This window comes from Orcinus orca, chromosome 6, assembly GCF_937001465.1.
Source record: "Orcinus orca chromosome 6, mOrcOrc1.1, whole genome shotgun sequence".
NCBI lineage: Eukaryota > Metazoa > Chordata > Mammalia > Artiodactyla > Delphinidae > Orcinus > Orcinus orca.
Window position 1 is genome coordinate 97,103,972 of NC_064564.1, and position 17,814 is coordinate 97,121,785.

General features: G+C 42.3%; 3 protein-coding genes across 6 annotated transcripts in view; 2 read left to right on the forward strand and 1 right to left on the reverse strand.

Annotated features, from left to right (window-relative positions):
* PTPN3 (protein tyrosine phosphatase non-receptor type 3) overlaps nucleotides 1-1,535 on the reverse strand; it is a 143,957-nt gene extending 142,422 nt beyond the window's left edge. Inside the window, exon 1 of the mRNA XM_033427511.2 lies at nucleotides 1,359-1,535. Within this exon, the coding sequence (XP_033283402.1) occupies nucleotides 1,359-1,407 (49 nt within the window). The 5' untranslated portion in view covers nucleotides 1,408-1,535. The remainder of the gene's footprint in view (nucleotides 1-1,358) is intronic.
* The window catches only part of PALM2AKAP2 (PALM2 and AKAP2 fusion), a 611,547-nt gene that overhangs the window by 4,630 nt on the left and 589,103 nt on the right, over nucleotides 1-17,814 (forward strand). For all 4 annotated transcript variants that reach the window (XM_049710940.1, XM_049710941.1, XM_049710942.1 and 1 more), the window contains exon 3: nucleotides 5,123-5,176. The gene's annotated coding sequence lies outside the window, so the exon portion shown is untranslated. The remainder of the gene's footprint in view (nucleotides 1-5,122; nucleotides 5,177-17,814) is intronic.
* Nucleotides 4,029-4,484, forward strand: LOC117201101 (protein transport protein Sec61 subunit gamma-like). Its single transcript, XM_033427522.2, has one exon. The coding sequence runs from the start codon at nucleotides 4,110-4,112 to the stop codon at nucleotides 4,314-4,316; it is 207 nt and encodes a 68-aa protein (XP_033283413.1). The 5' UTR covers nucleotides 4,029-4,109; the 3' UTR covers nucleotides 4,317-4,484.

Below are 17,814 nucleotides of genomic sequence, written 5' to 3' on the forward strand. Positions count from 1 at the left end.
TTTTAGTGATATTCCATTTTTTGGGGGTTTGTTTTAAGCAACGGGAACTGTTTTATTCATAGGAACTCACTGGTGGAAGCCCAGTATGCCTTGGTGGGGGGAAGGGCAGAGTGCAGAGCAGGGCACAGACCAGAACACAGGGCAGCCCCTATCCCTGCAGCCCCAAGACCTTGGCAGGACTCTGAGACTCAAGGTCCCAGCACATTCAGTAGCTCTGAGAGACCTCTGTTCTAGAAAGATCAAGGAAGCATGAATGCACACAAGTACATATTATTCTGCAAAAAAAGAATTTTTTCCAAGCAATAGAGGGGAGCTTAAGGATTGAGACAGCAACTTCAATGGGAAAAGAACAAAAGATCTGATGAAAAATTACAGTGAGTAGTACATTTGGTTAAAAAGGGGGTCCCCAACCTCCTTCTCACCTCCTCATACTTAAAAAGAAAAGATGTTACAGGTTGACTTCATGAACAGAATTGTCAAACGTTTGTACTCTCCTAACTGAATGGATTCCCGCTCCATGAGAGCACTTCCTCTGCAAATGTCCTGCCTGGTATCATAGCTGAATGTGTCGTTGGGCAGGCCTGGTCTGGTCCTTACTTTCTGGGTTTCCTTTTTTTTTTTTTCTCTCTCTCTCTCCTGGCAAGATGTCTTGAAAACATGACATTTACACTCCACCCTCATGTTATCTTTTCTCTCTAGTTCTTTGCTTTCGAACTAGCCTTGAACATCGTGAGGGTTAGCTGAGGCCCCCAGACCGCTTCCTGGCACGTCTATGGCATCAACAGGCCATAACCTTTCTCTCCACCGGATTGCTGCTGATGCTAGGCTTGCTTTGGTCTTGTTCAATTTTTTTATTTCTGCTGAAGCTCATTTTTAGGCAACACTTCTGAAAACATACTGCCTGAACCTCAAAATCTCTTCTATTTATTCAGGTTGAGGCACAGACGTTATTCAGGCACTGAGACCGAAGTTGGTTTACACGGATGTCTGAATTAGCCCCCAAACCATGTTGTTTTTATTGTGAATATCCCTACATGTCATCATAGAAACATAGTTCAAACAGTGTAACTGCAAACAGTATTCACATTCCACTATTAACCCTCTTGTTCATTTTTTTTTTTCATTTTTATGTGAGGCTCTTCTGGAAATTCTACAACTTCTTTTAAAACAGATTTTCTGGACAATGAGTGTCCCTTTTGGAGGTAGAGCCCTATTATAAAAATAGAAAGGAAATTCAGTTTCAATATCCCTCTGATTTTACTTGCTTAACAGTTGCTTTCACTCCAAAATGGGCATGAACGTAAACACTGCAGTATTTTCACCATTTCTTTAAATGCTTTTTAAGAAAGGGAACTTACAGTTTTCCGGAGGATACCTGTATGACGTTAATCTCTCTCGCTCCGCCATGATGCTGTGGGACTAGTGGAGGATTGGATGCCGTAATCCTTTAAATAGCACTTCAAAAATGATTTAGAAAAGCTAAAGTCTGTCTTGTAAACCCCAGAACTTGTCTCAGATCTTGCCTTGATCAACTTCCAAAGTATAATGCAACGTGATTATGTTCCTCTGGGGAAACCTGTGAAACAGGTCTTTGAGCTCCATTGGATGTGTCAGAGTTTTAATTGATTCTTTACCATGTCTCTGCCCCCCCAATAGTAGTGCTAAGGACAGGACGTGTTTTATGGGAACAGTCACCCAGAGCTTAATTTGTTGTTGCGTAGTAGACAAGACTATTTCCCAATGAAATTAAATCTGTTTTGTGCCCTGAGAGTTTCTTCCTGATCAAGTGTGGTCTGCTGATTATTGAGAGTGCAAACCTTGATAGCCTCCGATTAGCGCTGATACGATTCCAGGGAAAACTTACTCCCTGTTCCTTGCCAGTTATAGAAAAACATTTTGGTTGAAAAGAGGTGTGCCACAGAACTCTGTTCCTTGAGTTCATTTACTTTTCTCTTGCTTCTTGGATCACAAGACAGGGGTGAGCCACACGCCCTTATTACAAGCCATATAAACTACCTCACATATATTATCTCATTTTGTCCTCATGATAACGTTGCAAAGAGGGCAGGCAAGTATCACTGTGCCCATTTTACAGGTAAGAAAACTGAGTCCCAAATAGCTTTGCAACTTACTTAAGGAACCACCAGTAATAAGCACCAAGTAAGGACTAGAAAGCAGATACTCTTTTTAGTAATTACCCTCTTTCTTGGACAGTAGCCAAGACTGCTCTACCTAGAGCTTACTGCAGTGGAATTTCTGCCCCCCAACACAATTCGTTTATTCATTCAATCAACAAACACTTGCAGTGAGTATGAATTTTGGACCTCAAAATTCAGATCTGCAAAACAAAGGTAGATTTATTTTTAAACTTCAAGTAAATTCTCTCTTGGGTCCTCATTCCTCCTGGTGGCAGAAACTTGTCAATTCTAGGTTTTCTCTGCCAGCTCAGGGAATTTCCCCCTCCTCCCTTTTCTTCTGTAGTTGTATATAAGTTCAGGCCATTGGAAGGTTTGTGTGTGTGTGCGTGTGTGTGTGTGTGTGTGTGTGTGAGTGTGTGACAGTGTGTGTGTTATGGAGATGGTAGATGCATATGGCCTTCTGGGGTCTTGTTACTCTGATTGCTGTTGAAATGTGTGGCCCATCTGGTCTTCCAACATTTGGAAGTATTTGGTAAATACTAGCACTTATTGCTATGTGATTTTTTAAAAACCCTGCTCTTGAGGCATCTGTAGAACTGCTGGCTTGCCTTCTTTCATCTAGCTTCTGTGTCCTCCTTGTAAGTATGAGAGACACTTGGCTGCCCTCCTGAGCTACTCTGAGGGTTTAGGGGAATTTCATAGGACTGTCTCAGGCCTCTTGGTCTAGCCTTGTCATATGTCTTTTTTATTAAAAGCTTCTCTCTCCTACCCTATTGTGTGTGGGAGTGGGGAGAGGAGACTGTTTTCCCACCTCCTCAGGTATCACCTTGTGTGAGGCATAGATCTCCTCTACCCCTGGATCTACCAAACCAACCTGGGGTGTATCTCATTTCCCTGACTACACACATATCCCCTCACCCTGGCCTTACCCAAGGGAAGGAGGGAGGGTGGGGTGAGGGGCATAAACAGGGACATTCTCCATCATCCAAGTGTCTGCTCTGCTGTCCAATGCTCTCCTCTAGAGCAGGTAAATTTTACTTCCTCTGGGTCAGGGGGTGGGATGGAGGTGGGGAGAAAGGATTAGCCCAACAAGTATTCATCCAAATTTATTATCTCTGCCAGGAGCTCAGCTTTTGAAGGTCAAAAGCTATGAGTTAACTATTTTTATTCTCTCTTCCTTGAAGCAGTAAAGGTGGAATGTCTTAGCTGTCTAGGCTGGGGGGCGAGCAATGGGGTACACATAACTCTGTGTGTGTGTGTGTGTGTGTGTGTGTGTGAGAGAGAGAGAGAGAGAGAGAGAGAGAGAGAGAGAGAGAGAGAGAGAGAAGCTGTTAATGCCTCATAATATTACCCTGAGTTTGGTCATTTTTGCCTAACATGTTCCAGATTCTCTGCCAGATGGGGAATATAGAGGTGAGCAGGCTATATCCCTTGCCTAAGATGTTTACAGCCTAGTGAGAAAGGCAGAGACAAGGAGGTTGACCCTAAGGCGAGATGCAGGCTGAGAGTGGTGTGCACTATTTAAACCAGCGTAGTGTGCTGGCTGATTGGAAAGATGTATAAGGTGCCACTGGTACCCTTTCCCGAAGACCCAAGCAAAGACTTTACAATTCTACAGTTTCCCTGTTATCCAAGCTATTTGGTGCTCACCACTTTGGATAACTGATCTGAACTAAGATGTAAGTGGAAAGCAAAAGGAAAATTAATAGTAAAACAATTATAATTTTGTATCTATGATCTCACAGGACCTTCTCCACCTCCGTGAGAGCTTGTAGGGTTATCTCCACGTGGCCCATATACAGCCAGGGTTACTTAATAGCATCTTCTAGGTACCACTGCAAGCTGAGAAACATTCATTTGGCATTATGAAATAATTTGAAGCCGGACCCAGCTTCCGGTTCTGGTGGGCATTTGTCTGTTGGCTGTTGTGCTACGTGTCTTTGGCTTGTGAGCGGATGGTGGGCAGGCATCATGGATCAGGTAATGCAGTTCGTTGAGCCAAGTTGGCAGTTTGTGAAGGACTCAATTCGGCTGGTTAAAAGATTCACCAAACCTGATAGAAAAGAATTCCAGAAGATTGCCATGGCAACAGCAATAGTATTTGCTATAATGGGATTCACTGGCTTTTTTGTGAAATTGATCCATATTCCTATTAATAACGTCATTGTTGGTGGCTGAATACCTTTGTAGAAAAGTGTTTTTCATCTTGTGGATTGGCGAACAAGTAAGGATTTGAGACGCTCATGGAGTAAAAATTTGCCTATATGTTTTGTGTTTTTCTTTCATTTTTTTTCTTCCAAGATGTTTTCTATTTGTAAATTAAAATAATTTCAAAATATATAAAAAGCAGTAATTTCAACTTTTACTTCTGTTTCTCAAAAAAGCCTAAAAGAGAGTATGTTCATTACATAGAGCAAATTCCCTCCTCTTCTTTCATCTTCTCTTTTCTCCTTCTCTCTCTTCCTCTTCCCTTCCTATTTGTCCTATCTATCTGTCTGTCTGTCTATCTATCTACCTATCTATCCATCCATCCAGCTATCCATCTATCATCATCTATCATCCATTCATCTGTCTCATGGCCAGCTTTGCTCTTTTCCCAGTCCAAATTCCCACCCCAGATCTCTCAACCTGAGCTGGCATAGTCTTTTGGAAAAAAAAATAAACATTTTCAACCATTTCCTGTTTTAGTTTCCTCTCTTGCTCTTTTTCGTTTTCTTTTTCCTCTCCTTCCAGTCTAGTAGCAACCTGTCCTTTTAAATACAAATCTAAATATTACTGTAGCTACATATTATAGATCTAGAAAAAAGTCTGGTGAAGACAGAACCATCCTTAGTGCACTGGGGGTGGAGGTCGGGGTGATGGGTTGATGGGAGAGGCAGAGGGAGAGCCAAGGAAGCAAAGACCGTTTTCCTTAGTGGATGGAGAAGGTGATGTATTATTATTTGCAAGTCTATATTTTTGATCCCTGTCAAACTCTTTTACAGATGGAGAAACTGAGGCCTGGAGAATAAAATAAGCTGCCCAAGGTCACACAGCTGGTAAGTGACAGAGCTGTGGTTTAAATCCAGATCTTTGACATTAAGTGTTCTTCCTACTCACAAGTGGAGTGAATTCCCGGTTTCTCCCATAATTCAAATGAGAGGAAAATTCAAATAACAAAGATTCTCTCCCCACCCCTCAAAAGTAGTAATGGAGAGGACAGTTAATGGAAAAAAGATGCCAGGTCTAGCATGAGAACTATGGTTTGTTGGTTCCTTGATATGGAGATGGTAATGGCCACCCACTGCCAGAAGGGAGGCAAGAACCAGGAGCGGCAACAAGATGGAGGGAGCTGAAGGCCTTGTGAATTAACAGTATTGGAATTACATGGGTTCCGAAGTTTGTGTTTTAAGTGTCAGCCACAGGGAAACCTGAGAGATCTGGGTTACTGCTGAAGAAAAATATGTTACGCAGTGAGAATAGAAAAACCCAGTACTGTTTCCTGATTACTGTATTGTATAGTACATGGACCTTTTAAAAACATTAAAACGTATAGCAGAAAGCGAGCAGCCCATGTAATACCCCAGCTCACACACCCATAAAAGTCATAAGAAAATCTTCATATTTTTTCTATACAAATACTAATATGGTGGTAAAATAGCAGGATATCATTCACAATCTGTATGAAATCTTGCAATCATATAGGTTCCTTTATCTGTACCCCTTTATGTTATAGGTATTGTGGTGATTACATCTACATACATTGAAAACCCCATCAGACAACTCTGTCATTACTGCTTTAAACAGTCATACGTATTTTAAGGAGCTTAAGAGATGAAAATTAGTATCCATTTACTCAGATTTTTACCATTTTTGTTGTTTTTCTTTCATTCTTAAAGTTGCAAGTTTCTCTCTGGTATCAGTTTCCTTTCGCCTAAAGAATTTCCTTTAGCATGTATTTTAGAATCTGTCTACTGGTTACAAATTCTCTTAGATTTCCTTCATTTGAGAATGTCTTTATTTCACCACTTTCACTCCTGTAAGATATTTTCACTGGATATAGACTTCTGGGTTGACACTTGTTTTCTTTCAGCACTTTTAAAGATGTTCAACTGTCTTCTGGACTCCATGGTTTATGATGAGAAATCAGTAGTCATTTGAATTATCTTTCCTCTAAAAATAATGTGTTGTTTTCCTCTAGACTCTTTCAAGATTTTAAACTATTTTTTTCTTGGTACTTAACAGTTTTATTATGATGTGTCTGGGCATGGTTTTCTTTGACTTTATCTTGATTGGGCTTTACTGAGTTTCTTAGATCTGTAAATTGATGTCTTTCACCAAATTTGGGAAATTTGGGCCATTGTTTCTTCAAATGTTTTTATGTACCAATATCTATTATTCTGGGACGCCAATGGCATGAATGTTAAACATTTTGATCTTGTCCCACAGATCTCCATGGCTCTGTTCATTGTTTTTCAGTCTTTAGTCCCTCTATTATTTAGATTGGATAATTCCTATTCATCTGTTTTCAAGTTCACTGACTCTTACCTCTATCATGTCCATTCTGCTATTGAGTCCATCTAGTAAATCTTTTATTTCAGATTATATATTTTTCAGTTTTAAAATGTCCCTTTTAAAATAGTTTCTATTTCTCTGCTGAGAATGTTTATCTTTTCATTCATTTCAAGACTATTCTCCTTTATCTTATGGACCATCGTTATGATAACTACTTTAACATCTTTGCCTGATAATTCCAACATCTGGATCATCTAGGAGTTGGCATCTTTTGTCTTTTCCCTTGAAATTTTCTTCTTTTGTGTATGCTGGGTAATTTTGGGTTGTATTCTGAACATTTAAAATATTATGTCATGAAAAAAAATATATTATGTCATGAGACTCTGTGACCTATTAAAATCTTCTGGCAAATGTTGATATTTATGTTTCAGCAGACCTTGTTAGGTTCAGACTGCAAAATCTGTATCCCCTTCTGTGGGTGACTTTTCCAATGATAGTTTTCAAACTGTTGCTATGGTGTTTTGGGTCTGTCCCATGTTTGTGCTACTTAGGGGTTAATCTGAGACTTGAGTGGTGGTTTAAATCATAATTCAGTTCTCAAAGACTTTTCCATGGTGCTTTGTATCTGTCTTGTGCATTCACAGCTCAGAGTCAAGTCTGGGCCTTGTGTAGGTTTATACACAGAATTAGAAAATTCCTTTTTCTGGCTCTTTCCTCTCCAGGGTTCTTCTCTGTGATCTAGCCCATAGAGGACTCATGATCCTCTGCTCAGAAAGATGGGGTTTTACTTAGGGTTTTATCTGTCTGTATCCTTGCTGCTATAGCACCCCTCCATGACTGGGACCCACCCTCAGGGCAAAGAAGCAAGAGAAAAAAAGAGAAAAAGAAAACAAGGATTCCTCACATACTTCTGGGAGTGCAGGGGCCTCTTTCCCCAATTATCCTCGTCAGAGAAACAGAGTTCCTATTGGAGTTTCAGCTGCCTGCACTGCCACCACACAGTTCCATGACTGGGGCTTGTCTTCAGGTCAAACCTGGGGAGCTCATCCCTGGACAGGTTGCTGCTGTAATTGTTTACTTCCCTTCTTGTCTCTTCTGTTTACTTTCCAGAGTCCTCAGGTAGTTGCTTTTTATATCTTGTACATTGTTTTTAGTTGTAATTAGAGAGAGGTAGGCTATTGTGGGCTTTATCCATCTTGTGTGGCACCAGAAATTCTTATAATCCTTTTAAAGTTTCATCTTTTTACTTTTAAATCTTTGCTCCTTCTGGAATTAATTTTGATGTAAGGAGTAATGTACACTCTTATTGTTGTTATTATTATTATCCTAGGAAATCTTTGGTAGGTGAATAAATCAGGAGCCGTAGTGGGAAGACCATGGGATTAGCAGTTGCATCAGTCTGGGTTCAAATGACTCCATCACTTACCAGTTCGTGACCTTGGGCATAACCTCCCTAATCTCAGCTTCCTCATCAGTACAGTAAGGATAATGACTAGTATCTGCTTCACAGAGTTGCTGTGAATATTAAATGAGATAATGCTAGTGAATTATTTTGCATGGGGTCTGGCACTTAGTAGGGGAATTAATAAATGTCAGTTATCGTGGCTATGATGATGGTGATTAAGTATTGTTGTCATATAAGTAACAAGACAAAGTCATTACACTTGAGAGTCAGGTGCACTGAAGGCTTAGGGGGACGTTACTTAGTCACAGTACATATGTCAAATCATATAGAAAGCTGCTCTCTGTCCCAGAACATGTGTGAGGTCTGAATCAGTGACATGGATTTGAGTTTGTAGGATAAGGAAATGTGACTGGGAGATGGAGAATGTTGTAGGTAACACATTCATAGCTCCCTCAGTTAATGTTTGTAGACAAGGAAAATGAAGAATCCTACATTTTAGAAAATGGTGTTTTTCAAATTGGAATCAGAATCATCTGGTCTACTTGTTAAGATGCAGATTCTTGGGCCCCACTCCTGACCTAAGAAATTAGAACTGTGGGCAGGGCCTGGGAATATGCATTTAGCAGGCTCCCCAGGTAATTCTTTTTTTAAAATAAATAAACAAAGAAACAATTAATTAATTAATTAATTTATGGCTGTGTTGGGTCTTCGTTGCTGTGCGCAGGCTTTCTCTAGTTGCAGCGAGTGGGGGCTACTCTTTGTTGCTGTGTGTGGGCTTCTCATTGCAGTGGCTTCTCTTGCTGAGGAACACGGGCTCTAGGCACGTGGGCTTCAGTAGTTGCAGCATGCAGGCTCAGTAGTTGTGGCACACGGGCTTAGTTGCTCCACGGCACGTGGGATCTTCCCAGACCAGGGCTCGAACCTGTGTCCCCTGCATTGGCAGGTGGTTTCTTAACCACTGCACCACCGGGGAAGTCCCAATGAAGATGTTTCTGGATGAGATTAACATTTGAATCAGTAGACTGAATAAAGCAGATTGCCCTCCCCAAAGTGGTGGGCATTATCTAATCTGCTGAAAGCCTGAACGGAACAAAAATGTGGAGTAAGGGAGAATTTGCTCTCTCTGCCTGACTCTCTTCAAACTGGGGCATCTGTTTTCTCCTGCTTTTGGGCTCAAACTCAAACCACAACTTACACCACTGGTTTTCCTGGTTCTCAGGCCTTCAGACTCAGATTAGAACCATACCATTGGCCCTCCTGGGTCCCCATCTTGTCAACTGCAGATCTTGGGGCTTCTCAGCCTCCACAGTTGTATGAGCCTTAATAATAACTCTCCTTATATATGTGTGTATATGTGCTTTTAACTATATGTACTTTTATATATATTTAAATATATATCTATATTTATGTAATATATTTTATATGCTGCATATATATTTATATGTACTGTGTGTGTGTGTGTATATATGTATATATACACATATGTATATGTAGTGTGTTTCTCTGGAGAGCCCTGCCTAATGCATCTTCCTCCCTAGTTCCTCTGTGTCTTCCTGGTCCGTCACCTCCCTCCGTGCCCAAGTCCCTTGCTTTGTCCCCTCAGTCACAGCAACCTGGTTGTCAGTAATGCTCTCCCTGTCCTATCACTCACCTGCTTAGATTTCCATGACTCCCTGTGGCCTTCAGGAGGAAGTCCCAGCTTTCCTACGCCGGCCCAGGGAGCTTTCTTTTTTTTTTTTTTTAAGATTTTTTTTTTTTTGACGTGGACCATTTTTAAAGTCTTTATTGAATCTGTTACAATATTGCTTCTGTTTCATGTTTTGGTTTTTTGGCTGTGAGGCATGTGGGATCCTAGCTCCCTGGCCAGGGATCGAACCCGCACCCCCTGCACTGGAAGGCGAAGTCTTAACCACTGGACCGCCAGGGAAGTCTCCCGGGGAGCTTTCTTACCAACCACTCCAGCCGCCGCTCCCGTCACCTGCACTCAGCTGTCCCTGACTCTCGGCCCTGATTTGCGGCAGCAACTTAAACTGCCTATATTTCCTGCTTCATGTTTCCCTGCTGTTGCTCATGCTGTCCCTGCTGCCTGGGATGCCCTCACCCTCCAGACGTGTCGGTTTACCTGCCAACTCCAGTTTATCCTTTACGACTCCACTCAGTCACCACCCCCTCCAGAAGAGTCCCTGACCCAACTTAGCCTGCGTTAGCTGCTCCTCCTGTTGTTCCTGTGTTTCCCCCTGTTGTTTCTCTTATCAGATGTGTTACCATTACCTCGTGTGTGTCTGTCTTCCTCACTGGGTTGTAAGCTTCTTACCTTATTTAACTTTGTACTCCCAGACCCTAAAATGTAACTGGTACTAAATATAAGTTTGTTGAATGGACAAAACCAAGTTTTTGTAGAAGGGCCTCTTTAGTACCAGCTGTCAAACTCTTCTCATACCACCTACCCCAGTGGCTCAAATCCAAGTGGTTTCCACCTGGATCTCTGCTTATCACCTCTTACTGCTGCCTTCATGGACCCCTGGACCTTGTACTTAGTTTGGACTTTGGCTTGTGGTGCTTATTTCCTGTCTCTGCATTCTCACTTTTACTGATCTTCTGGTTTGGACTTCTGTGTCTTACCCTTTCCAGTAAACCAATGATCTCCTGTCGTCTGGGGCTACTTGAACTGCAAGACCCAGCCTTCTCCGTCTCATCCATCTTGTCACCTCAAACACCCCCCTACCCCTGTCATCTTCAAATTCCATGTTACACTTCCTAGATATTAAATATTATTATACATTTTATTTTATAATAATACCATGAGAAAAATGTCCTTCATAACAAAACAACAACAAATCTGTGCATTTAGTGTGGTTATGTGAGATTTACAAGGTGCTTTCACACAATTTATTTCATTAAATCCTCATAACAACCTCGTATAGTGGGTTATTATCCCCATTTTACAGATGAGGAAACTGAGGCTCAGAGTAGTTAAATGAACTGCTTGAGATCTCATAGACAGAGAATGACAGAGCATGCACCTTAGATGAGATCCTTTGACTCCAGAGCTTTGAACTCTTTGGAGTTCACTGTGGCATTAAAAGATGAGCTATAGCTGATGAAAAACAGATATATCTGATTGTAAGCTTGAAAACATGCCCTCTCCAAATCCATCTTCTATACTACTGTTAGCATAATTTAAAAAAACCTTAAATTCAGGTCAGATTTCTTCCCTATTACAATCCTTCAGTGGACCTTGGTTCCTCATCCAGTTACCTGGGGTTCTGTTGAACCCCTGACCTCAGTCTTACCCTATGTTTTAGCAATCTCTACCAATTGCCTTGCTCTAAAGGCCAATGGTGGTCCATGCCTTGGTGTTCTTTGACCTAATTTCCCACCTATAGTGCATCTGCCTTTTGCCTGGCCAGTACCTCCTTCCTTTCTAGCTCAGGTATCACCTCTACTCTGGACTCAACAGCCCCAGCCCGCCATCCTCACTCTCCCTACTACCTCCTTCACAGTGTCATGGAGTGAGTCACACGCTTTTGTTCCAACACCTCTAACCATTTGTGGTGTTGTTTTCATTATCTGTCTGCCTCCCTCTGAAGACCTTTATATTCCTTCAGGTTACAGATAAGGCCCAAGTTCTTCTGTGTTTACAGACGCAGCACATAGCACAAGTCCAGCACAGAGTAAGAGACTGTGGATGTTTATAGAATGGACAGACAGATGGCTAGTTGGAAGGATGGATGGATTCACTTTTAGAAGGAGGGGAGGACAGCTGGATGGTTGGGTGGATGGATGGATGGACGCATGCACTAGTGAACTTCAGGTTGCCCTTTCAATTCCAGGTCTTCTTCTTCTCTATTTTCTCCAGTGGCAAAGTAATTGAACGTTTTTAGTGGAATATAGAATATAGGATTAACTTCTTTCCCCCTTAGAATAGTATACTCATTGAGCTGTAGAGGAAATACAAGGTCACCCGCATCAGCCCCCTGCCTTCAGACCTGTCAATGGGCCAGTCATTTTACTCTTAGATTGTATTAATAACATTCCAGTTGGTAGAAGGAACCCCTTATACTGAGCACAAGTACACCTCCCTGAAACTACTGCACTTGGGTCCAGTTCTGGCTTTTTGAACCAATATAAATGAGTAATCCCTCTTTCACGGGGTAGGTTTCAACACATGAGATCATGGCCTGCCTTATTCAAGACTCTGCTGCAAGTGACGGAAAACTCAGTTTAAACCAGGTAAATAAAAAAGAACAGTTATTGCGTCCTATGAGCCAACTGCAGAATGGCAAGGATGGAGCTGTCCCCACAGTTGACTGGCCCCAGGCACTCCATCTCTCCATTTCTCGGCTTGTCTTCTATTTGTGTTTTGCTCCATTATTTCAACTTCTTCCAGATGGCTGGGAATCCAAGTACCACCATCTCTACAAACACATCCTTTAACTTACAATCCAAGGGAGAAAAGGCAGAAACCCTAGGGCAGGGCTTTGATTGGTCTGGTTCAGGTCACATGTCTGTCCCTGTGGCTAGAAGTCAGGGTACTGCAGTTGAAACTGAAACCATGCACCTCAGATCGGGACTTGAACCCATGCGGCCGGGACTCGAACCCGCCCAAAACCCACAGTCTTCCAACTGAGATCACACGCCTGGTTTCAGGACTTAATGAATTTCAGGTTCTTGATGTCTCATTGCAGAAAGAATTCACTGAGGGGCAAAGTGATAGGTAAGAAGTGGATTTATTTAGAGAGAAACACACTCCACAGACAGAGTGTGAGAAAGGCACCAGGGTATGGGGTTGTCAGTTTTTATAGGAGTGGGTCATTTCATAGGCTAATGAGTGGGGGGAGTATTCCAGTTATTTTAGGAAGGGGTGGGGATTTCCAGGAGTTGGGCCACCGCCCACTTTTTGATCCTTAGGTAGGTCTTGGAACTGTCATGGCGCCTGTGGGTGTGTCATTTAGCTTGCTGTTGTGAGAGTATACTGAGGCTCAAGGTCTAGTGGAAGTTGACTTGTCTGCCATCTTGGACCCATTTGGTTCTAATAAGTTTATGTCATGTCCTTGGGCTATGTCATTCTTTCAGAGGTTGTGCCCTGCCTCCTTCCCTCCTGTTTCAAAACCCCCCTCCAGAATCACAAGGAATAGGAAAGGAGCAGGTCCTCTACAAAGCAAGGGAAATAGTTACCAGAATAAGGAGGCAAAGGATTCTGGTTCGACCAAAATAGGACATCGGCCACACCCTGCATTCCTCTTACCTTTATACCTTAAGATTTTGAAATTTGAGATTTGAGTGCAGCCCAGACCATCCTAGGACCCCCCTGGATATGCTCAAGTCTGTCAGTATCCCACTCACAATGTGACCCTCTTCCCCCAGTGGAATCCTGAGGAACGCACTCTTCCTCGAGTGATCTGATCTGCACAGGACACAGCAGATTCCTTGGGTTCCTTGTTCTGAACATGACCATCCCAGTGCCAGGCGTATAGTGCGTACTCCAGAAATAATGAGTGCATAAAAAGATAACCATGATTCTCAAGCCAGTCCTGCCTAAACATTTCTCCCAAAGGCAAATAAGGCAGCTGTTTTGCAATTGGTAAAATATAGCAAAAGAGACACACCAGTTGCTCTGAGAATAAGGGAGCGTGTGGAGGCTATGGCTGGGACACCTCACCAGGTGCGCCTGGCACCCCTGCTTGGAGGGAGGGCTCTGTCCTCCTCTAAACTTTCAGTTCACTGGAATGAGCTGCTCCTCCCCAAAGGCAGCAACACTGGAAGATGAAGATATTTACAGAATAAAAACAAAACCCAAAAAACTGCATGTCCTTTTCCTGCCTTAGGACTTTGGCTTCAAGGGACAGAAAATTCAAAATGGCAGTGACCTAAATGTGAAAGACTGTCATTTAAACCAAGTGCAGAGGTAAGAGGTCAAGGCTGGAATGGCAACTCCACGGTCCCTGGGGACCCAGATTTGCTCTTGTTTCTCCACCACCTTGTTGGTCCCAAGTTCCCACCATCATGCCACCTGATTTCTAACAGAAAGCAGGAGGGAATAGAGGAAGGAAGAGGGTGAAGGTATGCTCCAGCGGTCTCAAGATTTCCAGAAGGCGCCCTTAACACTTCCATTTACATCTCATGGTTGGAACTTAGCTCTAGCTATGAGCGAGGCTGGGAAGTAAGGTTTTTATTCCAAGCAGCTTTGTACTCTGTTAAAGCCAAGGACTCTGTCAGTATGTAAGAGACAGGAAATGGATGCTGGAATGGGCAACCGGGATCTCTGTCAATGCTGCCAGGAAGGAAAAGCCGATTCTACAGTGTGAAGGCACAAGCAGGAAAATTAGAACGTGCCCTGCTGTGGTCTGGGCTACAGTCCTGGTAGGGATTTTGGAGAGGAAGACTTCAGTCCCTTAGTCACGTTGCCAGAGCATCTTCTGTGAAATTAACCAGACCAGATTCAGGATGTGATCTTGGTTTCCTGTAACTAAACTCCCAAACTGCACCTGCCCAGTTCTACCTCCTTCGTGTAGCAGCAACCTGCCACTCTCCTGCACTAGGACCACACCCAGCTCCCTGTCATTTCTAAACACGCTCAGGCCAGTTTAGTTCCCCTCCCTCCACACGTGCAGTTCCTGGTGCCTGGAAAGCACTTTCTTCCCCTCCTTGCATGAAAACTCCCAAACACTGAGCTTTCGAGTTGAAGCTCACAAGGACCTCCTCCACGGGTCCCACCATTCCCTCCTTTGTGATTGCTAGAAGCCTTCCTTAGATTTCCTTTGCTTTCTCTGTATGTGTTTTCCTCATCACCGACCACCCTATTTAAAACAGCAGCCCCCATTTCCCTCTAGACCCTTATCCTGCTCTATTTTTCTTTGTAGCAATTAATACCACCTAACATTTTAGGTATTCATTTTTTTCCATATGTTATTGTCAGTCTCCTCCCATTAGAAAGTAATGTTTCCAAACTCCTGGAAGATATTTAGCTTAGGGATTTCATGGAAAAATGGGGAGGAGGAGTTTCTTGGGATTCTCCAAATCATGTTATTCCTCTAAAAGATCGAAAAAATATTTTTTCATAACTTTACTTGTTTTAAAATGATAATGAGTGACTCAAATAATAAACAGGGGGCTTCCCTGGTGGCGCAGTGGTTGAGAGTCCGCCTGCCGATGCAGGGGACACGGGTTCGTGCCCCGGTCCGGGAAGATCCCACATGCCGCGGAGCGGCTGGGCCCATGAGCCATGGCCGCTGAGCCTGTGCTCCGCAACGGGAGAGGCCACAACAGCGAGAGGCCTGCGTACCGCAAATAATAATAATAATAATAAACAGGGAATCAGTTTTTCTGTGATACAATTATGCCAAAATTTCAGAGATGTTGTGTTTAAAAAACCTGACGTATTAAACAAATACAAGTTTTGTGCATCATGAACCAATGTGTTGTGATGAGACTACATATTTCAACAACATACAAAAATGATTTCTACCTGATATTTTTGATAAAAGATTAAAAGAGAACATTAACAGAAATTAAATACTTATTTATTCGTTATATGACAAATATTCCAGGTATAAAAACTTTTTCCTGTTGCATTGATTTGGTTAAGAGTCCAGAAGCATCTTTAAGTTGGGTACATGTTCCTTCATACATGCTCATTTCCTTAATAATGAAAATATTATTTGAGCGGCCTACTTTGTTCAGCTCAAATATTGCCTCAGAGAGGCCTCCTTGGGCTGCATGATTCAAAGCAGTAGCGCCCCACCCCTGTCTTCTCTTTCTCCATTCCTCCCTTACCAATAGGAGGTAAGTTCTAAGAAAAGAGGAGTGACCATTTGTAAGTTGCAACCAGGCCCTCAAAACTCTACAAGTTCAATGTGAGTCCACACTGCAAGTGGGCCAACCCTTAAAATGTTAGCAGTAGCAATAGTAATAACAGAGCTATTTCTTTTTAGCTCTTATTATGCACCAGGCGTCGTTTAAGTTTTTAAAATTAATGGTTTCTACGGGAGTAGATAGGATCATTATCCTTCGTTTTATTGAGAAGGTCCCAGAGAGGATAAATAACTTGCTCAAGGTCACGCAGCTAGTAAGTAGGAGAGCGAGGTGTTGAATCTAGAACACGTGCCTCCAAAGTACATACTCTTCACTCTGACATCTTACTGCCTCCAGAGCAATTTTATTCTACATACAACATGGTGTATGTTTCCAGGGGAAAGCTAGGTACGTACTCACTGCCTCTTCTCTGTGTTAGTTAAACCACACAGAAGAGGGGTGTGTTTGGTTTTGGGATCCACTAACTGGAGCCCTTGGAGAGAGGGTCCAGAAATAAACCATGAAAGGTGGGGCTGAGAGCCTGATGATGCTTGACCTGGGATGGAGAAAGCGTGTGATTGCTTCCTTACTTTCTTTAGGTCCTTGCTCAGGTCAGAGAGATGCTGTTTCTGATCACCATTTAAAATGGCAACCCCTAGGGCTTCCCTGGTGGCGCAGTGGTTGAGAGTCCGCCTGCCGATGCAGGGGACGTGGGTTTGTGCCCCGGTCCGGGAAGATCCCACATGCCGTGGAGCAGCTGGGCCCGTGAGCCATGGCCGCTGAGCCTGCGCGTCCAGAGCCTGTGCTCCGCAACGGGAGAGGCCACAACAGTGAGAGGCCCGTACCGCAAGAAAACAAACAAAATAAATAAATAAAATGGCAACCCCATCACCCTGGTCCTTCTCCTGTTTAATTTTCATCATAGCCCTTATTACCATTTTCTGACACATTTATTATTGACCAAAGTCATTGTCTTTTCTGACACATTTATTATTGACCAAAGTCATTTTCTGACACATTTATTATTGTTTCTGACACATTTATTATTGACCAAAGTCATTGTCTATCTCCCCCACTAGAGAGTAAACTCCATGAGTCCAAGGATTCTGTCTAGTACCATCTTTCCAGGGATGAGAACCGGGCCTGGTACAAAGTAGACATTCAATGTATTTGTTGAGTGAATAAATAAAATATGAGTCCCCAAATATTTTCATTTGTTGACATACTATTCTCTTCCTTGTCCAGGAGTAGATTCAATTAGTATATACCTAGAGTAATATCACAGTGAGAATTTTATATCCTAAATTTTCCACTGATATTGAGCTAGGCATATTTTTCTTTTTGCTGAATTTAAACTTTACCCTCCTCTTTCTTCTCCTATCTCCACTCTCCCAAAGGCAATTAATATTAAAAGTCTATCCTCCCACATCTTTCTCCCATATAATCATGTACCTGTATGACATGTACATGTAAGTTTTTTCATCGTTTTACAAATGGATATATTATATATCTCTTCCATTCTGCCTTTCTCACCTATGTATGCAAGTATATACTTAAAGATATACTTACATACATAGATATACTTCTATATCTATGAAGATATAGAATAAACATTTAAAAAGCCCACAACATACTTCATGGTATAACTGTTTCAGCAATGTATACATTTCTTATGGACAGGTATTTCAATTGTTTTCCATTTGTTGCCATTTCTATCAGTCCTGCAATTTGCATTCTTATATGTATATTCTTTTGACTCTGTGTTTTATTTCTATTTGTTATATTTTATAAAGTGGGATTTCTGGAATATTAAGGTGTGCAGTCAGAATGGATTTGCTAGATTACTTCCCCAAAGAGCTATAGCAATACACATTTCTGTCAGCAAAGGCCAAGAATGCCCTTTTCTCTCTGCAACCTTGTGTGGGGAAATAAACCTTCTCTGGATTTCTCAGTGCTCCTGTAAAATGCTCTAGCCTCCTGAGA